This window comes from Mesoplodon bidens (assembly GCF_964165515.1).
Source record: "Mesoplodon bidens genome assembly, chromosome: 18".
Lineage (NCBI taxonomy): Eukaryota > Metazoa > Chordata > Mammalia > Artiodactyla > Ziphiidae > Mesoplodon > Mesoplodon bidens.
The window spans coordinates 58,542,518-58,562,500 of NC_138175.1; the positions used below are offsets into that span (position 1 = coordinate 58,542,518).

A 19,983-nucleotide genomic window follows, 5' to 3' on the forward strand; every position below is an offset into this window, starting at 1 on the left:
TCCTACTGGGACTCCGTTGGGAGTGACAATTTACAAACATGTTAACGGTATTACTTCATCTAGAAAAATATAGTATTTCTTTTTGACATTTCCTATTGTTCAACAGTTTAATAACATTCTCACCTCTATTCATAAGTTCCTTTATAGTTTTTCTTGCTTTTGATGGGAGAGTTGTATTATCCTCATAGAAATAATTAGAACCTTTTGTGTATTTTTCTCTGCACTGGAGCAGGAGTCGGCACGCTTTCTCTGCACAAGGACAGAGAGTAAATATTTGAAGTTTTGCAGGCAATACTGTCTCTGTTGCAGCTACTCAGGTCTGCTATTGTAGAGTGAAAGCAGCCCTAGGCAGTATGTAAACCAATGAGCATGGCTGTGAGCCAATAAGACTTTATTTACAGACACTGAAATTTAAATTTCATATAATTTTCATGTTGTCTTAAGCTATTATTCTTTTCCCTTGTTCCTCCATTAAAATAATTTTAAAAAATCAGATCATGGGCCATACAAAACAGTCAGTGAGGCTCTGGCCATGAGTCATAGTCAAGATTAGTCTGCCTCAAGGTTAGTGGTTCTTTGAAACTTTAATGGAATTCACGCATAAGCCCAGGTGACTTTTTTCTTTTTTTTTTTTTCTGTATGCGGGCCTCTCACTGTTGTGGCCTCTCCCGTTGTGGAGCACAGGCTCCGGACGCACAGGCTCAGCGGCCATGGCTCACGGGCCCAGCCACTCTGTGGCATGTGGGATCTTCCCGGACTGGGGCACGAACCCATGTCCCCTGCATCAGCAGGTGGACTCTCAACCACTGCGCCACCAGGGAAACCCTACCCAGGTGACTTTAAATGATCAAATCTTGCCAAATTTTCTAATACATGTCAGAAGGTTTAACTGTACGCAGGTGAGCCTTGTCTTCTCCTCTGTTTCAGTTCTTTTCTTCCAGGTGGCCTCCTCACCCATGTTCTCTACACACTTTCTAAGACTGTTGTGAGATGTAATTTTCTCACCAACAAGGTCACAGCACCTTACACTTTATGCAGATAAATGAAAAGCTATAATACTAACTCAACATTATGGAATCAAGTTTTAAACCAGAACAGGCAAAGCCTCACCGACTGTCTTGAAACGCCTGTTCCTGATCTAATGTCTGGCTTCTCTTAGCTTCATTCTATGCATCATTTTCAGTCAGAGTTGCCTATGGTAACTTTTCAATGTCTGAAAACAATGTTTTTAAAAGAGCTAACATTACTGAACGCTTAGTATGGACCAGCCATTGTGCTACACACATCTTATGCATTAATCAATATGAAGGATCTCAACATAGGTATTTACATGAGGAGTAAATGAATTCTATTTTCACTTAAAACAAAAATCTTCATGTTCTAACTGCAAAAACGTGAAGAACAAACTTGTACAGGACAAGAACAGAATAGACAGAAAGGAGAGAGAGAACAGGTTTTAAGCTGCTGGAGTGGTCTGAGTCACAATGTCTCGGGACTATAGTGATGGGAGTGAGGGTGGATTCCAGAGAAACGTGGGTAACAGATCCACAGGATCTGATGTAGCAGGTAAAGAGGGGCGTGCAGGTGGCTCTCCAGTGTGGATTCTCTGATGTGCAAAGTGTGTGCTCTGCCTGAAGACTTTTCTGCTTCTCTTATGGTTGTGGGGTCTCTCTCCCGTGTGCACTCTTTTGTGCTGATTGAGGTGTCCGATTTGGATGAAGGTTTTCCTGCATTCCTTGCATTCATACGGTTTCTTTCCAGAGTGAATCCTCTGATGGACGCTAAGGGACTGCCGATGGCTGAAGGCTTTACCACACACGCTACATTCGTAAGGTTTCTCCCCAGTGTGACTTCTGCGATGACAGATGAGGGACGACTTTGTCTTGAAGGCCTTCCCACATTCAATACATTCGTAGGGCCTTTGGCCAGTGTGAAGCCTCTGGTGCTGAGTGCAGGAGGAGTTGTCGCCAAAGGCCTTCCCACATTCCATGCACTTATAGGGTTTCTCTCCCGTGTGAATTCGCTGGTGTTGAATAAGGTGTGTGGTCTGGCTGAAGGCCTTCCCGCACTCCTTACACTCGTAGGGTTTCTCTCCTGTGTGAGTTTTCTGATGCTGCGCCAGGTGAGCCTTCTGGGTGAAAGCTTTGCTGCAGACCTTACAAGCGTAGGGCTTCTCTCCGGTATGAATTCTCTGATGGGTGGCCAGCTGGGAACTGATGCTAAAGGACTTACCACATTCCCCACATTCGAAGGGCTTCTCGCCAGTATGAATCCTCAGATGGCTAGCAAGGTGTATATTCTGCCTAAAGGCTTTCCCACATTCTTTACATGTAAAAGGCTTCTCTCCAGAATGCACCCTTTGGTGCTGAGTGAGTGAGGCATGATGGCTAAAGGCTTTTCTACACACCTCACATTCGTACGGTTTCTCTCCTGTGTGAATTCTCTGATGGACAGTCAGGGATGAGCCATACCTAAAGGCTTTGTCACACACATCACATTTGTAGGGCTTCTCTCCAGTATGAATTCTCCTGTGCTGATTGAGTCCAATGTGATCACTGAAGGCTTTCCCACAGTCGATGCAGTCAAAGGGTTTCTCCCCGGTGTGATAATACCTCCAGTGACGGATAAGGGATGTGTTCTGTATGAAGGCTTTCCCACATTCCATACATTCGTAGGGCTTCTTGCCGGTGTGACATCTCTGATGTCGGGCAAAGGATGAGCCGTCACTGAAGGCCTTTCCACATTCCTTACATTTATAGGGCTTCTCTCCAGTATGAATTCTCTGATGCACGGTGAGGGATGAGCTCTGGGTAAAGGTTTTCTTACATTCACTACATTTGAAAAGTTTTTTTCCTGCATAGATTCCTGCATGTTTTATTACCACTGAACTTGCGGGGAACGTTTTCTTAACTGAGTCACAGCGGTGAACTCTCTCTTCTGAAATGTCCAAGTGGAACCATCTTCCAGATTTGTTATACGGACACTCTCTTTCCTTAGAGAGGGTTTTGCTGTGAGTGACCGCCTCCTGCCTGAATTGTGTCTTCTGACCTGCCAGCTTCCTTTCACACAGACCCTCGGCGTCCCAGCTTCCTCTGAGAGTGGAACTCTCCAGGTTAGGGTTTGAAGTTCTGTCCGTTACCACTTCAGCAAATGGATCCTGCTTCAGAAATAACTCCTGGGTCTCACGTACAGACTGCTGGCCTGAAAGATATCAAGAAAATAAACAAGAAACAAACATTTCTTTTATCATAGGCTGGGAGAAAAGGAATCTACTAAAAGGAAACCTGTGAAGCAACTCACTAATTGGTGAATTAAACCCTAATTAAACCACATAAATTGTGCACCTCTAAAACATGTGAACATGCAGTGTACAATGTATGTGAGATGACCCCAGACTGGATTCCTACGGGAACCCAAGAGAGGTGAACAGAGAAAACGTTAAATGTCTGTGGCATCAGTCACACATCAGAAGCGTCAGGAGTCGGAACACGGTCCTGTAAGCACATCACCTGAAAACACAGTCTATGACGGTCGTTCTCTTCACCCTCCCTCACCCCTGGCTATGCAGCTTCGATGCCAGGGCAGTCATCACGTCACCAAAGTTGTTCCAAGAAGCACACCAAACACAAAAGGACAGTGTGTTCTATGACGTTCATTAAGAGGCCTGAAAGCCCAATAACTCCCCTACGACCAGAAATGGTGTTTCTGTTAACCGTATCTTATTCGACTGATTTCAACAGAACCTATGGCGCCAACTGATGGCTAAAGTTCAGTGGTCACATAGAAATCACGTTTACCCTGAACTGCTTGCTTCTGCAAGCCTGAAAAAATCCTCACTTCTTCTCTGGCCATTTAGTAATGGAATTTCTCATTCTGGAGAGACTCTTTTTATAAAAATAGTGAGTGCTGATATTATATTTAATTACATCATACACACCACTGATCGGGTATATGGCTTACCTCAGACTACAAGCTTGCAGGGAGGAATGATTATGTCTGAAATCCCTTTGCTAAATCACTTAGCATGTACCAAAAACTTGTGCAAGTAGAGCCATATCACAATAAATGTACAGAGATCAAAGTGGTGTTGGGGAGAGAGATGATGCAGAGAGTCAGATGTTTGGGAAAAGATGATCTTTAAAAAAGGAAAATGAAGTATTTTTTTTTTAATGGCATCTAAACACTGAAAGCTTTCCTTCTTAGGTCAATAACAAGACAAAGATACCTGGGAAGTTCCAGCCAGAGCAATTAGAAATAGAAATAAAAGGCATCCAAATTAGAAAGGAAAAAAAAAAACTGTACTTGCTGATGATATCATCCCATATATAGAAAACCCTAAACAATCCACAAGAAAGGTATTAGAGCTAATACATCAAGTAATCAAAACTGCAGTATACAAGATCAACACACAAAAATCAGCTGTATTTCCATACGCTAGGAATGAACAATCTGAAAAGGAAATTATGAAAATAATTCCATGAAAAATAGCAGTGAAGGAATAAGTTATTGAGGAATAAAGTTACCTTAAAGGGTACAAGACTGTACACTGAAAACTACAAACATTGCTTAATAAAATTAAGAGCTAGATAAATGGAAGGACATCCTGTGTTCATGGATAGGAAGACTTAATAATGTATTCATGGAGAGAAACAAGGAAGAATTAAATAAGCAACAGAAACAAGACCAAACTAATTTGTAGTACAGTACAAATGGGAGTAATGTATCTATTAAACAAAAAACCATGAATGAAACAAAAATCAAAGCTAAAGCTTCTATAAATGAAGCTACCACACAATCTAAAATACTGGATAGCAAGAAACACCACATGCAACCTTTCAAGCCACAGGAAATTGGGGGAAAAAATATCACATTTATAAAACAGGATTTACATTCATGCTATATACAGGCAAGGAAATATGACCCAGCAGAAATGTGGGCAATGGGCATGAAGACATCACTAACAGAGTATAAAAACCCTGAATGGATTTAAACACATGTATTCACAACCTCACAAGTAGTCTGCAAAATAAAAATTAAACAAAAACTCAATTTTCACCCCACAGCTTGGAAAATATAAAAAAAAAACCCCGAAATACTATTAGTGAAGATGTATGGAAACAGGCATTCTCATATATTGTTTACCAATGGTATTATAGCCTGTTATTATGTTCATGAAACTTAAAAGACATGTATACTTTGATCATGCAAAGAGATATGAACAAACTGGACCACAGTTTATTACAGGTGAAAACCAGAAAAAACCTAAAGGTTCAAATATCCTCAACAGTAAATTAGTTAAGTAAATTATGGTATTTCCATATATTGTAATACTAGACAGCCTCTTAGACGAAGTTTCTGTCTACTTTCTAAGGATACAAACAGAAGGAGAAATCATAAAAGTAGTAATATATTGGACTATATAAATTTTTTTTTAATTTTATGTACAATTTAAAAAATTCTAGTGAAAAGAAAAATACTTATTACCATATGTGAAAGATAGTTTGAGACAATACATTAAAAAAATAATGTTTACATTAAAAAAAAACCACTGGGACTGGACTGGCGGTGCAGTGGTTAAGACTCTGCACTTCCACTGCAGGGGGCACGGGTTTGATCCCTGGTTGGGGAACTAAGATGCCACATGCTGTGCAGCACAGCCAAAAAAGAAAAAAAAAACCCAAAAAACAAAAAAATAGGGACTTCCTTGGTGGTCCAGTAGTAAAGAATCTGCCTTCCAATGCAGGGCTTGTGGGTTTGAACCCTGGTCAGGGAACTAAATTCCACATGCTGCGTGGTCATAAACTACTGGGCCCGTGCACCTCAACTAGAAAGCCCATGTGCTGCAAACTGCAGAGCCCACATGCTCTGGAGCCCATGCGCCACAGCTAGAGAGAGAAAACCCACACGCCACAACTAGAGAGAAGCCCGCACGCTGCAATGAAAGATCCTGCATGCCACAACTAAGACTGGACACAGCCAAATATTAAAAAAAAATCAAAAACAAAAAAAACTTAAGACACAAATAGAGAAATGGATATAAATGAGGGACATTTTACAAAAGGATAAAGACAATAACAAAATTTGGGGAAAGTATTCAACTCATTTTCATAATAAAAAAATAACCTTAGGCTATAATCTTTCACCAAATAAGAAGCTAAACATTTTCACCAAACTACCCAATGCTACGAAGATGCAATTAAACCCATACATCTAGTCATCTGGTCATTGCTAGAGTCACTAGAACAGAAAACTCTCAGAGCCCAGCAGATTTTCACTTCCAGGGATACAGGCATCCCCCAAATGTACAGCCTTCACTAACATAAAGGTGCCTATTATAAGTATATTTTTAACACCAAGAAACGTGACGCAACCTAATTGAGCAGTGGCACACGGAACATGGAACTCACGTGAAAACATCGGTACGCAGGACGGAATGCAAACTCTATTTCTACCACGTAAAACAACATATGTGTTCATCAGGGCTTGAAGGGCATAAAGTTGTCTTGTTAACCTATTGTGATTACGGGTTATGATCTTCTATTCCTTTCCCAGACAGGTGACAGGATTACACTTTCTGAAAACCATTATTTTCAAAAGAAGTTTCTTTTCCTTCCTTGTGTATCGAAGAAATGGCCCTCCGCCCACGTCTTCTTGCAATCCATCTGCCCACCCTCTCCGACCCAGACAAGGATTCTCTGGGGGGAACCCTCTCCTTTGCCTCTGTAAGGCCATGTTGGGAACTTCACAAGCTCTGGTTTATGCAAGTCATCCATGCACATGTCATCCCCTCCATGGGAGTAAATATTTGATGGCTGAGGACAGAAGTGTAAGTTCCCTCGTTCTCCAATCGCCTGCCAATGTCAAGCCGAGTGGCTCCCTCCTTCAATTTGTGGTTCTTACAGGAATGGATGCATCACGAAGTGAGTGGCCATCTGACCACGAACATCAGACCTTTGGAAGATAGCTCCAGAAACCCTTGGGGTCTGGAAGAGATCATTTAAGGAACCAAGTGGCTGATCCATGTCTGAGTGGCCAAGGACAGGAGCAGAGCTACAGGGAGGAGTTATCAACCAAGAGAAGGTGGGGTGGGGGGCAAGGAGGAGGGGAGGAAGGAGGAGGAGGAGGAGGGGGGGAGGGGGGAGGGGGAGGGGAGGGGAGGAGGAGGAGGGGGAGGGGGAGGGGAGGGGAGGGGAGGGGAGGGGAGGGGAGGGGAGGGGGAGGGGAGGGGAGGGAGGGGAGGGGAGGGGGAGGGGAGGGGAGGGGGAGGGGGAGGGGGAGGAGAGAACAGTGTAATTTTCAAAGCTCGGATCTCAATCTTCTTTCCAGACCCGAGGACGTGGTGGGCTTTCTCTGTACGTTAAGGAGCACCTGGCCTCTCTGGTGAGAACTACACTCTGGCTTGCAGTGGCGTTTCCACCCCAGGCCTCCCGCGCTCACCTGGGGACGGGTCTCTTGCCAGCTCTCCTTTCACCACCCAGGGTTCCTTCCCAAGGTCCAGCAAAGAGACCAAGTCTAGCTCAGACACACAACGTCCTGCACATGGGAAAAGACAGGGGTTTCGGTCATACCTTGGCATTCTTAAATGGACAACCAATTCCTTGGCTTTGAAGGAAGAGCGCTTTATTACAGGAAGGACCAGGAAGAAAAGTGAAGAGTATTTTAAGGATATTGAAGTTGATGCTTCAAGTATGACAAAGATACTTTCAACTCTACAAACATCACACTCTTAAGAACTGCGAGTAAAAATTCAACCCAGTGCTTTGGAAGACAACCCTGTCACCCCACCCCACCCCCAAACACACATACAATTCAAAACTGAGGAACGAAAATGGGGGCTCCTGAAGATTCAGATTTGGGAGAGGAACATCCTTACCTACTGCCCTCAGATTGTGGTCCTCCCACATGACATTCTTACAGAAACTCTTCCGAGTTGGGTCTGGCCGCTGGGAGACATCTACGGCCATGTTCGTGATGGTCACCAAGCCCTGAAATGGTACAAACACGTTTCTCATCAAACTGTGCTCGTGAACCCATGATGGCTCTGTGGGGTGGGCTGCATCCACATGCTGTGAGAGGCACTCTGTACCAAGAATTTTCACTAGGTTCTGAGTGATACTGGTCACATGATGACTGAGCTAGTTATGTCGTATATGTTTAGGCGGAAAGAAAAGTAAAATAGGGGAAACTGTTTGTGCCATGGAGAATCTGTAATTTCTGGAGGAGAATGACAGTACAGAGGGTATGGATTTCCTGAAGTTCACTGGAGGCTTCCTGACAGTCAACACACGTTGTTCAGTTAAGTCTGCAGAGGGTTTTTCTCTCATATGAAATCCCTGATGAAAAGGAAGGGTTGAGAGCCTATTCAAAGTTTTCTCACATCCATTACAAGTCGAACATTTCTGATTTAAACAGACTTGTTTACGACTTGCTGTGACCCAGTGTCCCCCCTTGTGTGTATCAAGACTGCAGGTACTCTCTCTTCTGGGGGGACGCTCTGTCGGTAAGCAGCCCTGGATTCCAACGGAAACTTCTCCCACACTTACTGCAGACAAGATCACTGTCCTAAGGAAGGGTTTCTTTGTGAAGGACACAAGGAAGCTCCTGGGAGTCATCAGCGTTGCCTCTCTAAGTGCCTTACTAGGAATCTCGCCGAGTCTACCTCATGCAACTTATCCGTAAGCGTGCCTCCCCCTCCATGTACACCCTGACTCACCAGATGCCTCTCCAACACAGCACTGTAACCCCAGTCTTCCCCTAGAACGGAGCACTCCAGACTGTAGGTCGTGGGCCTCTCCATGAGCACCGCCTGGGAGGACGTTTCTTCACAGAAGCTCTTCTTTGAAGATAACTCCTTAGTCTTTGGCAGAGCCCGTGAGTCTAAAAGATATTTTTAAGAAGGTAAATATCTCTTCGATGACATACTAGTATGAAGAAATCTTCCAAAATGTAATCAGATGGGAAGAAATCCTCAAAAAAAGTATACTGTTTTGAAAGCTGTTTTGTATGACCAACTGGCCTTCCATTCCCAAATCTGTGTAGCTTTAATCCTAAAGGACACAATGTGAGTTTTCACACCTAGATGTTGACCAAGTAGTGCATGGTACGGTTTTAGCAGGAGACTGGGGAAAGAGATCGAAGTGCAGGAGGTGAGAGAGTTCACAGAGATTTAAATCTAAGATGAAATGTGGCCAAAACAGACAAAGAGGGGGTACAGCCTATTGAAGGAAACGCTAGATGATCCTTATCTCAGCGCTATTACGGAAGTCTCACTTTGACTCTTTCTCCATTTTATTTAGCAAAAATTTCTTCTTTTTTAAAAAAATAACATCTCTTTTTTTTTTTTATTACAATGCTAACTAACCAATGTTCAGATCCTGGCCTTAAAAGTACAAGTCTTCAAAATCAACTACAGTCTCAGCAAGAGAGGAAGGGTCAACAGAAGGGAAAAAAACAGTCCTGCCTCAGAAAACTAGCTCAGAGAATGCGATTTAGTACCATGATAAATGGAAAACTTTCCCCCAAAACGCCACTCCAGTTCTCCTGGGCCATACGATGACCCATGTGAGTCGTCAGAGTTTGTAAACTGTCCTGTTGATACAAACTTTGCCGCCAAAGTACGGTTTGAACAAAGAGGTCTTAAAAGATTCTCAATTCTCTAGAAACGGTAGTCATTTCCTATTACAGGAACCTCCAAGAGAAATCTGTAATTCTGATTCCTTGTCTTACTTGGTTAACTTGCTATTCCAGAAATAGTGTTGTGGTTGAAATCTCTGTACTCCCAAGTGGTATAAGTATGATGATATCTGCATCACAACAACTGCAAGAACATTCCATCAAATCAGAATCAGTGTCCCTTCCTTTTGAGAGCCAGTCGCCCACCTGTGTGCAGCCTGTTTGCACGGGGGAAGTCCGCCTGGGCCCCAGACGGATCACGGCCCAACACAAATCCTCTCCTGAACTACCAATCTCTTTCTTCTCGTTCTCACCTTTCTGCTCAAGGCTCTACTCTTGTGCCTCGTTTCCCTGGCTTGAAACCGGGAATAACTTTTTTCTTCCTCTTAGGTACCTATTTACACTAATCATATGTAGGACAGCACTTTCTACTGCACTTATGTGTACAGAAATGTCTTGTCGCCCCTAAGGGATGGTTAGTTTTCTAACGGCTTACGCTCATCTTCCCAGCCAGCACCTGGTGGGCTCACTCAAAGCTGACGCGCAGTAACAATCAGTTAAAAGAAGTCTGTAAATGAAAGTCATTTCATCAAAGAGAAATAAGATAGTAAAACCTACATCAGAATCAGCCGAAGATTTTTAAAGAAAGTGACGATTGTGTTAGTGTGAAAGGCAAAAGGGTAAGATGGGTGCTGGGAAAACATGAGATCCAGAGGAGAAGACAAGAGTTACCAGAGTTGTAACACGACTTCCCTGGTGGTCCAAGGGTTAGGACCCTGCCTTCCACTGCAGGGGGGTGCGGGTTCAATCCCTGGTTGTGGAACTAAGATCCCAGAGGCTGCGTGGCGTGGCCACAAAAACAAACAAACAAACAAAAGTTACACTTAGTGGGGGGGGGGAGCAGAGGTGGAGAGAAGAGATGGGGAGAAGGAGAATTTGCAAAGCCCAGGCCTTGATTTTCCCTCCAGGCTAGAGGCTCAAGTCTGCTGAGGATCCCAGGTGCCTGAGGGCTCAGAGCTGCGACCGTCACGGCCTCACCCCACCTGGGTCTCCCACGCTCACCTGGACATCCGCCTCTTGTCAACGTTCTCTTCGCCGCCCAGGGCTCCTTCCTCTGTTCCAATGAGGAGATCATTTTGGGCTTAGAAACACAAAGTCCTAAATATGTAAGAAGAAACGGGACGTGGTCATGCTGTGGGTCTGTCCTTGGCTTGAAGGAAGAGGATGGTGCAGGGTGTGGTGATGAGGGAGGGAGGGGCCTTTACCCAGCGAGACCAGGCTCCTGTAGTTTTCCAGCATCACACTCCTGTACAGACTCCTCTGAGCAGAGTCCAGCCACTCCCACTCTTCTGGGGAGAACTCTACAGCCACATCCCCAAATGTCACCAAGCTCTGAAACGGCAAAACCACATTTTTGCTGGACCAGTGCTCAGGCCCTGCCCCCCAAATGCACATGTTGAAGTCCCAACGCCCCATACCCAGAAGGTGACTGTATTTGGAGACGGGGCCTTCAAAGAGGTGACTAAAAGTTAAATGAAGTCACACAGTTGGGCCCTGATCTCATCTGACTGGTATTCTTGTAAGAGGAGGAAGAAATCAGGGATGGGTGAACGCAGAGGGAGGACCATGTGACAACAGAGCGAGAGGGCGACTGCCTGCAAGTCAACGAGAGAGGCCTCAGGGGAAACCAACTCCGCTCACCCCTTGATCTTAAACTTCTGTCCTCCAGAATGGTATACGGTTTGCTGTTTTAGCTGCCCAGCCTGTGGTGTTCTCCTTATGGCGGTCCTTGCAAGTTAATATAGGGGCCTAAGGGTTACCTCCTCTTCATTTTAGGTAGGAGATTATACAGGTAAGGGAAAATACCCAGTGATGTGGAAATCTAGTTAATTACTGGACAGCGGGCCTCATTACATCGTAAACTTCAGAGAAAAGGGAAAAATAGAGAGCCTCTACCCTTGCAGAACTGGCAATTTTGTGCTAGTGATAGGAGGTACACACAAGAGAAATATGTGACATCAATTAGAAACAATAAATAACGGAGGCTAAATTGTTCTACGCACAACAGGTACCAGAGCGTTTTTTACCATGAGGACAGTCAAGTGCCCTGGATCAGCACAAGAATGGGGAAATAGGAGACATTGCTTTGGGAAAGATCCCCAGTGTTCTGAGCACTTCCTGCAAGTAATGATAAATCCTTCTTTCTCCCGGGGGGAAAAAAAAAAGAATGGGGAAATAAACATGGAGGTGAACATCACGACTAAACCCCAAACTGTGTTCTAAGGATTTCTATTTGCTTTTAGTGCTCACCACATGTTGAATGTTCATTTAAAACAAACTAACTAACCGAATTCTTTTTTTCTGAAATAAAGATGAGTGTATAATTAGAATGAAAAATATGATAAAGCTTTTCATTAATAAGATGCCTTTGAGAATCAAGGTGTATTGTACACCACAGGGAATACAGCCAACATTTTATAATAGTTATAAGTGGAGTATAACCTTTAAAAATTGTGAATCACTATGTTGTCAACTACACCACAATTACAAAAAAAGAATCAAGGTGCCACTCAGAGAAGCAGTAAGTATCAAGGAGGCATTGCAAGCCCGTTTATGACTGGGTCTGCTACTCACGCACTGCTGGTGGAATTTTATGTAGCATAATTTTATGATTTCAGTGTACAATGCTGATACATCCTAATGTATTTCAAACATTTATTCAATTCAAACTGACCTCCAGAATCTGAGGCTAACAGAAGGTATATTTAAATATCTGGCAGCCTTGGGATTTTCAAAGCATAGACTCAAGTCAGGAAGCAAAAAAGTCCAACTACCCCGAAGGCTGTCCGTTCACCGGCTCTGAAACCTCGGCTAGTTACTTAACCCCTCTACGTCTCAGTTGCCCATGTTTAAGAGGGAAACATCAACAAAACCAACCTCACAGACCATGACGTGGGTTAAAAAGGATGGCACGAGCATGGCGCTCAGAATGTGAGCTGCCTTGTAAACGCCAAATGAACATTCACTGTGCTGACTTTGACCCACGGCTCAACCTTTCCATTTAAATTCTACGAGCAACGAAAGCCCCTTGGAGATTTGTTATCTGTTGAATAATATATAATACTATCACACGTTCTTTAACTTGCACCAACTTTGAAGATCTTTAACTGAACTGTGTAAAGGGTTCTGTGAGTGGTATCTTGCTTTGTGTGGAGATGGTGAATTCCCGATGCAGGGCTCTCCTAAGCGGGAGACGCCAAGGCCCCATAAAACACGGAAAACACCTGGTAACACTTGCGGGAAACAGCCGGGAACTACTTAGTCAGCCCTGAGCAAAGACCTGCTCAAATGCAGGCCAGCTCACAGCAGCAAGTCCTCAAGTCAGTGCACCCAGCCTCAAAGGCAGAGGAACGGATTTGCTGGCCGGCCGAGTGGCTGGCAGGAGCGCTTACCTCGCTAGGCAGGCTTGGCTCTCATTCCCCGGGTTGTTCACCCTGATCTGTTACTGATCTGTATTTTGCACCAGCGGTTCCTTAAATTCTTTCAAGTTTTGAAAATTGCACAAGACTCAGCAGTGGAAATCTTTAGGTATATGAAAACCCAAACATTTCGAAGCATATGCTAAGTGACATAAGCCAGAAAGAAGGACAAAAACTGCATGATTGATCTCACCTATATGTGGAATCTAAAATAGTCCCAACTCTTAGAAATAGAGAGTAGAATGGTGGCTTCCAGGGGCCAGTGGAGGGGGAAATGGGGAGGTAATGATCAAAGAGTACAAAGTTTCAGTAATGCAGGATGAGTAAGTTCTGGAGTTCTAATGTACAGCACAGTGCCTATAGCTAAAAATACTGCACTGTATTCTTTTTTTTGGCCACACCCCACGGCTTGTGGGATCTTAGTTCCCCAACCAGGGATTGAACCCGGGCCCTCAGCACTGAAAGCATGGAGTCCTAACCACTGGACCAGCAGGGAATTCCCTGCACTGCATTCTTAAAGTCGGCCAAGAAGGTAGGTCTTATGCTAAGTGCTTGCACTGCCAAAAAAGTAAGAATACTAAAGACGGAAGGGAGGAAACTTCGGGAACTGATAGATAAGTCTATGGCCTTGATGGGGTTGCTGGCTTCATGAGTATATATTTATCCTCAAACTCAGCGAGTTGTACATATTAAAAATGTGCAGCTTTCTATGTGTCAATCTTGCCTCAACAAAGTGGTTTAAAAGCAAACAAAACATTTCAATGCAGATTTTTTTTTGGCAAACATTTTCAATTGCGTTCAAAGACATAGGTGCTGAGACAGAGGTTACTTTTCTGTTTCTTTTCTGACCTAATTCTAAAAGATGGGTTTTTGGGACTTCCCTGGTGGTCCAGTGGGTAAGACTGCGTGCTCCCAATGCAGGGGCCCGGGTTCAATTCCACATGCATGCCACAACTAAGAGTTCGCATGCCGCAACAAAGATCCCACGTGCGGCAACTGAGACCTGGCACAGCATGAATGAATGAATGAATGAATGATGGGTTTTTGCAGGTTCCAATCTTACAATTCTAACTGCCTGCTCCTTGGCTGGGAAGTCTTGCACTTATTTTTTTCAGATATTCAAATAGCTTTCAGATATTCCTTACTAAATGAAACAAAATATATACATTATATGTAGTATATAAATTGTATACAAATTACAGTATCTTTTAAAATATCTTCACAGGATCTTTACAGTAACTTTATAAGTCTGTTGGAGCCACAGAAAATGTTGCCTATTTTTCTAGCATTTGTTCCTACTTTGTTATTGGTAAAACTGGAATTTGGGGGCCCTTAAAGAGAAGAATACAAGTTCAAATATTTTCTTATACTTGGCAACTGGGTTTTTTTGGTTTTGATTTTTCTTCTTAATAAGAAACATCCCCTTCCCCATCTCTCCAATCCCATGTTCCAGAGGGACCCCAAAGTAACAGTACGTGCATAACCTTTTAAGACATTTTCCCAGTTTATACAGATTGCTCCTTACATACAGAATCAATGACTTTTGTTAGCTCTTTGTCTGAAAGTTTGTGTCCCCCTAAGCTTCCTATGTTGACATCCTAATGCCCTGTGCGATGGTATTTGGAAGTGGGGGCCTCTGGGAGGCCCACCCTCATGAATGGGATTAGTGTCCTTACAGATGAGGCCCCAGAGACCTCCCCAGCCCCTTCCACCATGTGAGGACACAGCGAGAATGTACAGGTCCTGGTCTTATTCCTGTTGCCATCATACAGATGTGTAGACTTTCAAGTGGGTTTCACAGGGTCATACTACACCACAGAGGAAACATACAGGTACAGAATCTGTACTGATAATATGAAATTGATCTGGTGCTTTAACTCTCAATCATAATAAAGACGAGATAAACTTTAAAAACAAATAAAAACCAAAAAGCAACTTTATCCTTACAGAAAAATACTTTGTGTTAACTTTTTACAGGAAAAAACGAGTAAAAAGTATTTTACAGGAGGGACTTCTCTGGTGGTCCAGCAGTTAGTACTCCATGCTCCCAATGCAGGGGGCCCGGGTTCGATCCCTGGTCGGGGAATTAGATCCTACGTGACGCAACTAAAGATCACACACACCGCAACTAAGACCTGGTGCAGCCAAACAAATGAATAAAAATTAAAGCAAACAAACTAGTTTTTTTTAAAAAAAGTATTTTCCAAGCAAAAAAAATGCATCAAAGGGTTTTTTTTTGGTTCAATTCAATTCAGTTAATTTTTAAAATACACAAATGAAAAGTCTGTAATAATTTTTTTTGAGGGGGGTAAAGTTTACTTTTTTTTAAAGTAAAAAAGTAAAATCTAGAATTCTAGCTTTTGAGACCCTACTGCTGTTCCATCCACATATAATTTTTAAAGTATTTTGCTTTCATGTAAATTTGGTAAACTTTAATCCACAAAGAATGAAAAACTTCTGGGAATATACTCATAGAAAGTAATCAGAGATAATGCACATTTTCAAGTATAAAAAGTATCATTGTAATGCTATATTAAATAGTGAAACATTGGCTCCAGGAGAACTTTAAGACTACATTCACACATTCATCCACCACATATTTTCCGTATCAGGTGCTGGGGCAACAGAATCCAAAAGCCCTGCCTGTGTCAAATGTACTTTGTGGTACAAGAGAATCAGACAAGAGAAAACCAGATAAACTAAGTACATAGTATGTTAAAAAGTGCTAAGAGTCTTAAAAAGTAAAGCAAGGAAGAGGGATGTGAGGAATTTGGGTGGGAGGCTCTGAAATTTTAGACACAGTGACTAGGAAAACGAGAAGGCAACTTTTGAGAAAGCAAAGTGAGTGATGGGGGAGTGTGGTAGCACACGTCAGAGTTCAGGGGCCCGGGTCACTCGGGGCCCTGTCCGTCACATTAAGGATCTGGCCTTCATTTGGTAAAGCCACTGGGGCGTTTGAGCAGAGAGTGACAGAACAGACTCCTCTGGCTGCTGCACTGGGAAGCGACCACGGGGAGCATGAGCAGAAGGGGCCAACGGTAAGATAATGAGTGGCAGTGGTGATAACTGTCAGATTCTGGGTACAACATGAAAACAGTGCTGACAGGATTTGCAAATGGACCAAACGTGGGAGGTGAGGGCAAGAGAGGAGACAAGAATGACAGCAGAGCTTGTGGCCTGAGTAACGCAGAGCATGAAACTGCCACGGAGACAGAGGCGATGGTCGGGGGGAACCCCAGGAACCTGGGTCTGGACGTGTTAGGTTCATGTCACCTATTCGACATTCACGTGGAGGAGTCCAGTTGGACACAGAGGCCTGGAGCTCAGAGGAGAGCTTTGGGCTGGAAAGGCGGATTGGGAGAAACCAGTGCTTGGCTGGTCTGTGCAGACAAGAACGGGCTGACCTCTCCAAGGAAAGTGCTGCAGACAGACAAGAGGAGAGAGCCAAGTACAGAGCCCAGAGGCACAGGGACAGCTGTAGGTCAGGAGGATGAGGAGGAACCAGCAGTGAAAGCTGAGAAGTCAGGAAGGTGGGAGGGCCAGGTTTGAGCTCTTTCAGGGGGTGGCAGTTACCTGTTTTTGTAAGTCAAATTTTATTGGAACGCAACCCCACCCAATCACTTACATATTGTCTGTGGCTGCTTTAGCTCTAGAAGGCAGAGAGAAGTAGCTGCAGCAGAGACCTCACAGCCTGCAAAGCCTAAAATATTTACTACCTGGCCCTTTACAGTGAAAGCCTGCCAACCCCTGAATTATTTCAAACGCCAACGGTCGTCAAGCGCCAAAGATAATCAAGAAAGACGAAGAACTGAGCACTGCCTTTGGTAATGTGGATGGAGATCACTGGTAATCTATGCAGTCTAGGCAACTGGAACCCAGCTCATACGTTTATGAGCTGGCGGTCACATATTTAGGAGACACAGCTGACAGAAACAAAGAATTTATTAGCATTCTAAGAAGCAACGCAATCAAGTGAGGAAAAGACAGCCCTCCATGTTGCACCAGGGCTGCCCTTTCCTCTTCTGTCTGCCAAACTTCTCCTCTCCCCTCCCTTCAAAACATGGGGCTCAGAAATCACCTCCTTACTCTTCCCCGACAGGCAGCTAGGAGCCAAGAGTTCCTCCCGCCCACTCTCACAGTACCTGGCCCTAAAACTCACACTCAGAACCTTGTATGCTTCCATGACTTTCCACCCACAGGCTGTGAGCTCCTTGGGAGCAGGGGCTGGGGCTTAGCCATCTGTCTCTCCAGGGGCTGGCACAAAGAGAATACCAAACACACCAGGTACAATACAAGGGGCTGTCCTGTTTGCGCTAAGGAGTACCTTTCTGCTCCGTCAGAGTCCCTCTGAGAAAAGCTGCACAGGGAGGGGCTGAATCGTTTCTTCGATGAAGAAGGAACTCTGAGTGGGATGAAGAGGAAGCAGGGAGGGAGGCCCTGGGCTGTCCCTGTAGCCCATCGCTCACCAGAACGTGAGGAAATGGGAACCAGCTCCCCTGACAGGTCTCTTAGATTGAAAACTTTTAAAAGAAAATAAATATTATTAAGTCCTGAAAAGCAAGCTTGCATTTCAGAGAGGAAATGCCAACTCACCTGGGAGGTGGCTTGCCGTTCAATTCCTGTCCCTGACGCCTCCTGCTTGTGTCTCCTCACCTGGACAAAGGCCGTGTCGCTGGAAGGCAGAGCTGGGGGAAGAGAGAGAAGTAGCTACAGGCCAGATCTACACCACGCTCCCTTCCTGCTGAGTCTTAAACGACAGCTGTAAATCTGAAACGGATTCAACAAGTGGAGAGTCAAATGCTCGAGCATGAGTAGGACGGGACCAGTTTTGAAGGGTCACCTGGGATGTGGTCGCTACTCTACTAGGGGCTGTCACGGGTAGGGAGGGGGAGTGTCGTCTCTCTAGGAGCCCTGAAGTAGGGAGGTGGCCGGTTAGAGTGATCCTGTACCGCGGACTGATGCTCTCGGGTTGAATTTCCAGGACTTTGGATGCCCCCATCCAACAGCCCCGGGGCCCAGGGACGCCATTCACCAGCACTTGGGCCCCGAGAAGCCTCCTGTCCCAGACCCCACCCTCCCCTCACCCTGAGGGGATGAATTCGTCCCCGTCCACCCGCCGGGCCACCTGTCACACTCACCTCTGTTCTCAGGCCCCGTGGTCGCCGCTCCCCGCTGGCCCCTGGATGTGAGACCACTCCTTGCGCGCGGCCTTCCCCGGGCAGGGCAAGGGAAAGCAACCGGGGTCCCCGCGCTCCGGCCGCGGCCCGCTCCGGGCTTTGTGCGGGGGACGCCTCGTTGCGGCGGGGATCCCAGGCCGCGGGCCCGCGCGCTCGCCGCCCCCCGCATGTCACCACCGTGGGTGCACACGTCCCCGGGGTCGCGCAAACACACCCTGCCCGCCCGGGCACGCCGGGCACCCAGCGGGCCCTGCCCGGCCGGCCGCCGAGCCAGCCACCCTGCCTGGCCAGCTGGAACCCAGGTGGCGGGCCGCCGCCGGAAGTGGGCGTGTCCGTCAGCCGCGGCGCCCTCTGGGAAACAGAGTCCCGGCCTGCGTCCCGGCGGCGCCAAGAGGAGCGCGGGCGGGGAGGAGAGGGCCCGTCTGGGCTTACACAGCGTCCGTCGACTCGGCCCCAAGTCAGCGGCTCCTGGCCGTTCCGGACCGCGGCTGCCCAGGTGGTTGTCCACACAGGAACTGAGTCTGGCCGGAACTACAGGCCGCGCCGCTAAACAGGACAGCGCCCCAAGGGCTTATGGGAGTCGCTCCCGGCTAGGAGCGCGCGGGAGCAGTTGCAAGCCGGGGCGGGGCTTATGGCGAGGGGCGGGGCCTCGGGGGACATTGACGATGTCTCTGGGCGGGGCAGGTGGTGTGGTCCTTGGGGTTCGTTTCTCCCAGGTGTCAGCCAACAGAACTGGGGGATGTGCGGTGGGGGAAGGGCAGGGTCCAGAATGTGATTGTGATGGGGGGGGTGTGAGCACAGTGTGTCTTCCTTGTGTCCGGTCTGCAGCCCACCTTTCACCTCAGGTGGGTCCCCTCTGCTGATGCAGGGACCTCCCCCACCTATCCTCCAAATGCCAGGCTTCAGGGACCACCAGGAATGAGCAGTCTTCCCCCAAACTTTCCCCTGGGCTGGCTCCTTTTTGCTATTAGCCTCTCATCTCCTGGGAGAGAGCTGCGCAGCCCCGCAAATGCCACCAACCCCTTGTCAATGAAAATAATCAATAAATATATAATAAAAATAGAAAAGAGTTTTTTTTGAGCCAAACTGAGGACTATAGTCCAGAAGACAGCCTCCCAGATTATTCTGAGAAATTTCTGCAGAGAAGCATGGTTTTCAGCACAGTGTTATATACTGTCAGAACAAAGAACATTAAATAAGTCAGAGGTACATTTCTTCAAGGTCTGAGTTAGCTGATGCTTGTATTCATTTACATGTTTAGGGCTGGTCTTATCAGAGTCGTTCAGAACTTTTTTAAAAAATTTATTTTATTGAAGTATACTTGATTTACAATGTTGTGTTAGATTCCAGATTTTATTAGGAAGGCTTTCAGCTTTTCATCAGAGTATTATCTTGCCTGTGGGTTTGTCATAAATAGCTTTTATTATGTTGAGATATGTTCCCTCTATACCCACTTTCATAAGTTTTTATCATGACTGGATGTTGAATTTTATCAAATACCTTTTCTGTATCTATTGAGATGATCATGTGGTTTTTTTCTTTTGTTGATGTGGTGTATCACATTGATTGATTTGTGTATGTTGAACCATCCTTGTGACCCTGGGATGAATCCAACTTGGTTGTGGTGTACAGTCTTTTTTATGTGTTGTTGGATT

At 45.4% G+C, this 19,983-nt stretch overlaps 1 protein-coding gene across 1 annotated transcript; it reads right to left on the bottom strand.

Moving 5' to 3' along the window:
* Window positions 1-374: 374 nt before the first annotated feature.
* On the bottom strand, window positions 375-18,988 carry ZFP28 (ZFP28 zinc finger protein; the record flags this gene model as incomplete). Its single annotated transcript, XM_081216098.1, has 9 exons — window positions 375-3,201; window positions 7,438-7,533; window positions 7,874-7,985; window positions 8,714-8,877; window positions 10,735-10,830; window positions 10,938-11,064; window positions 17,745-17,836; window positions 18,290-18,874; window positions 18,943-18,988. 9 exons carry the CDS (start codon window positions 18,986-18,988, stop codon window positions 1,496-1,498), a joined length of 3,024 nt encoding a protein of 1,007 aa, XP_081072224.1. The 3' UTR covers window positions 375-1,495.
* Window positions 18,989-19,983: the final 995 nt, after the last annotated feature.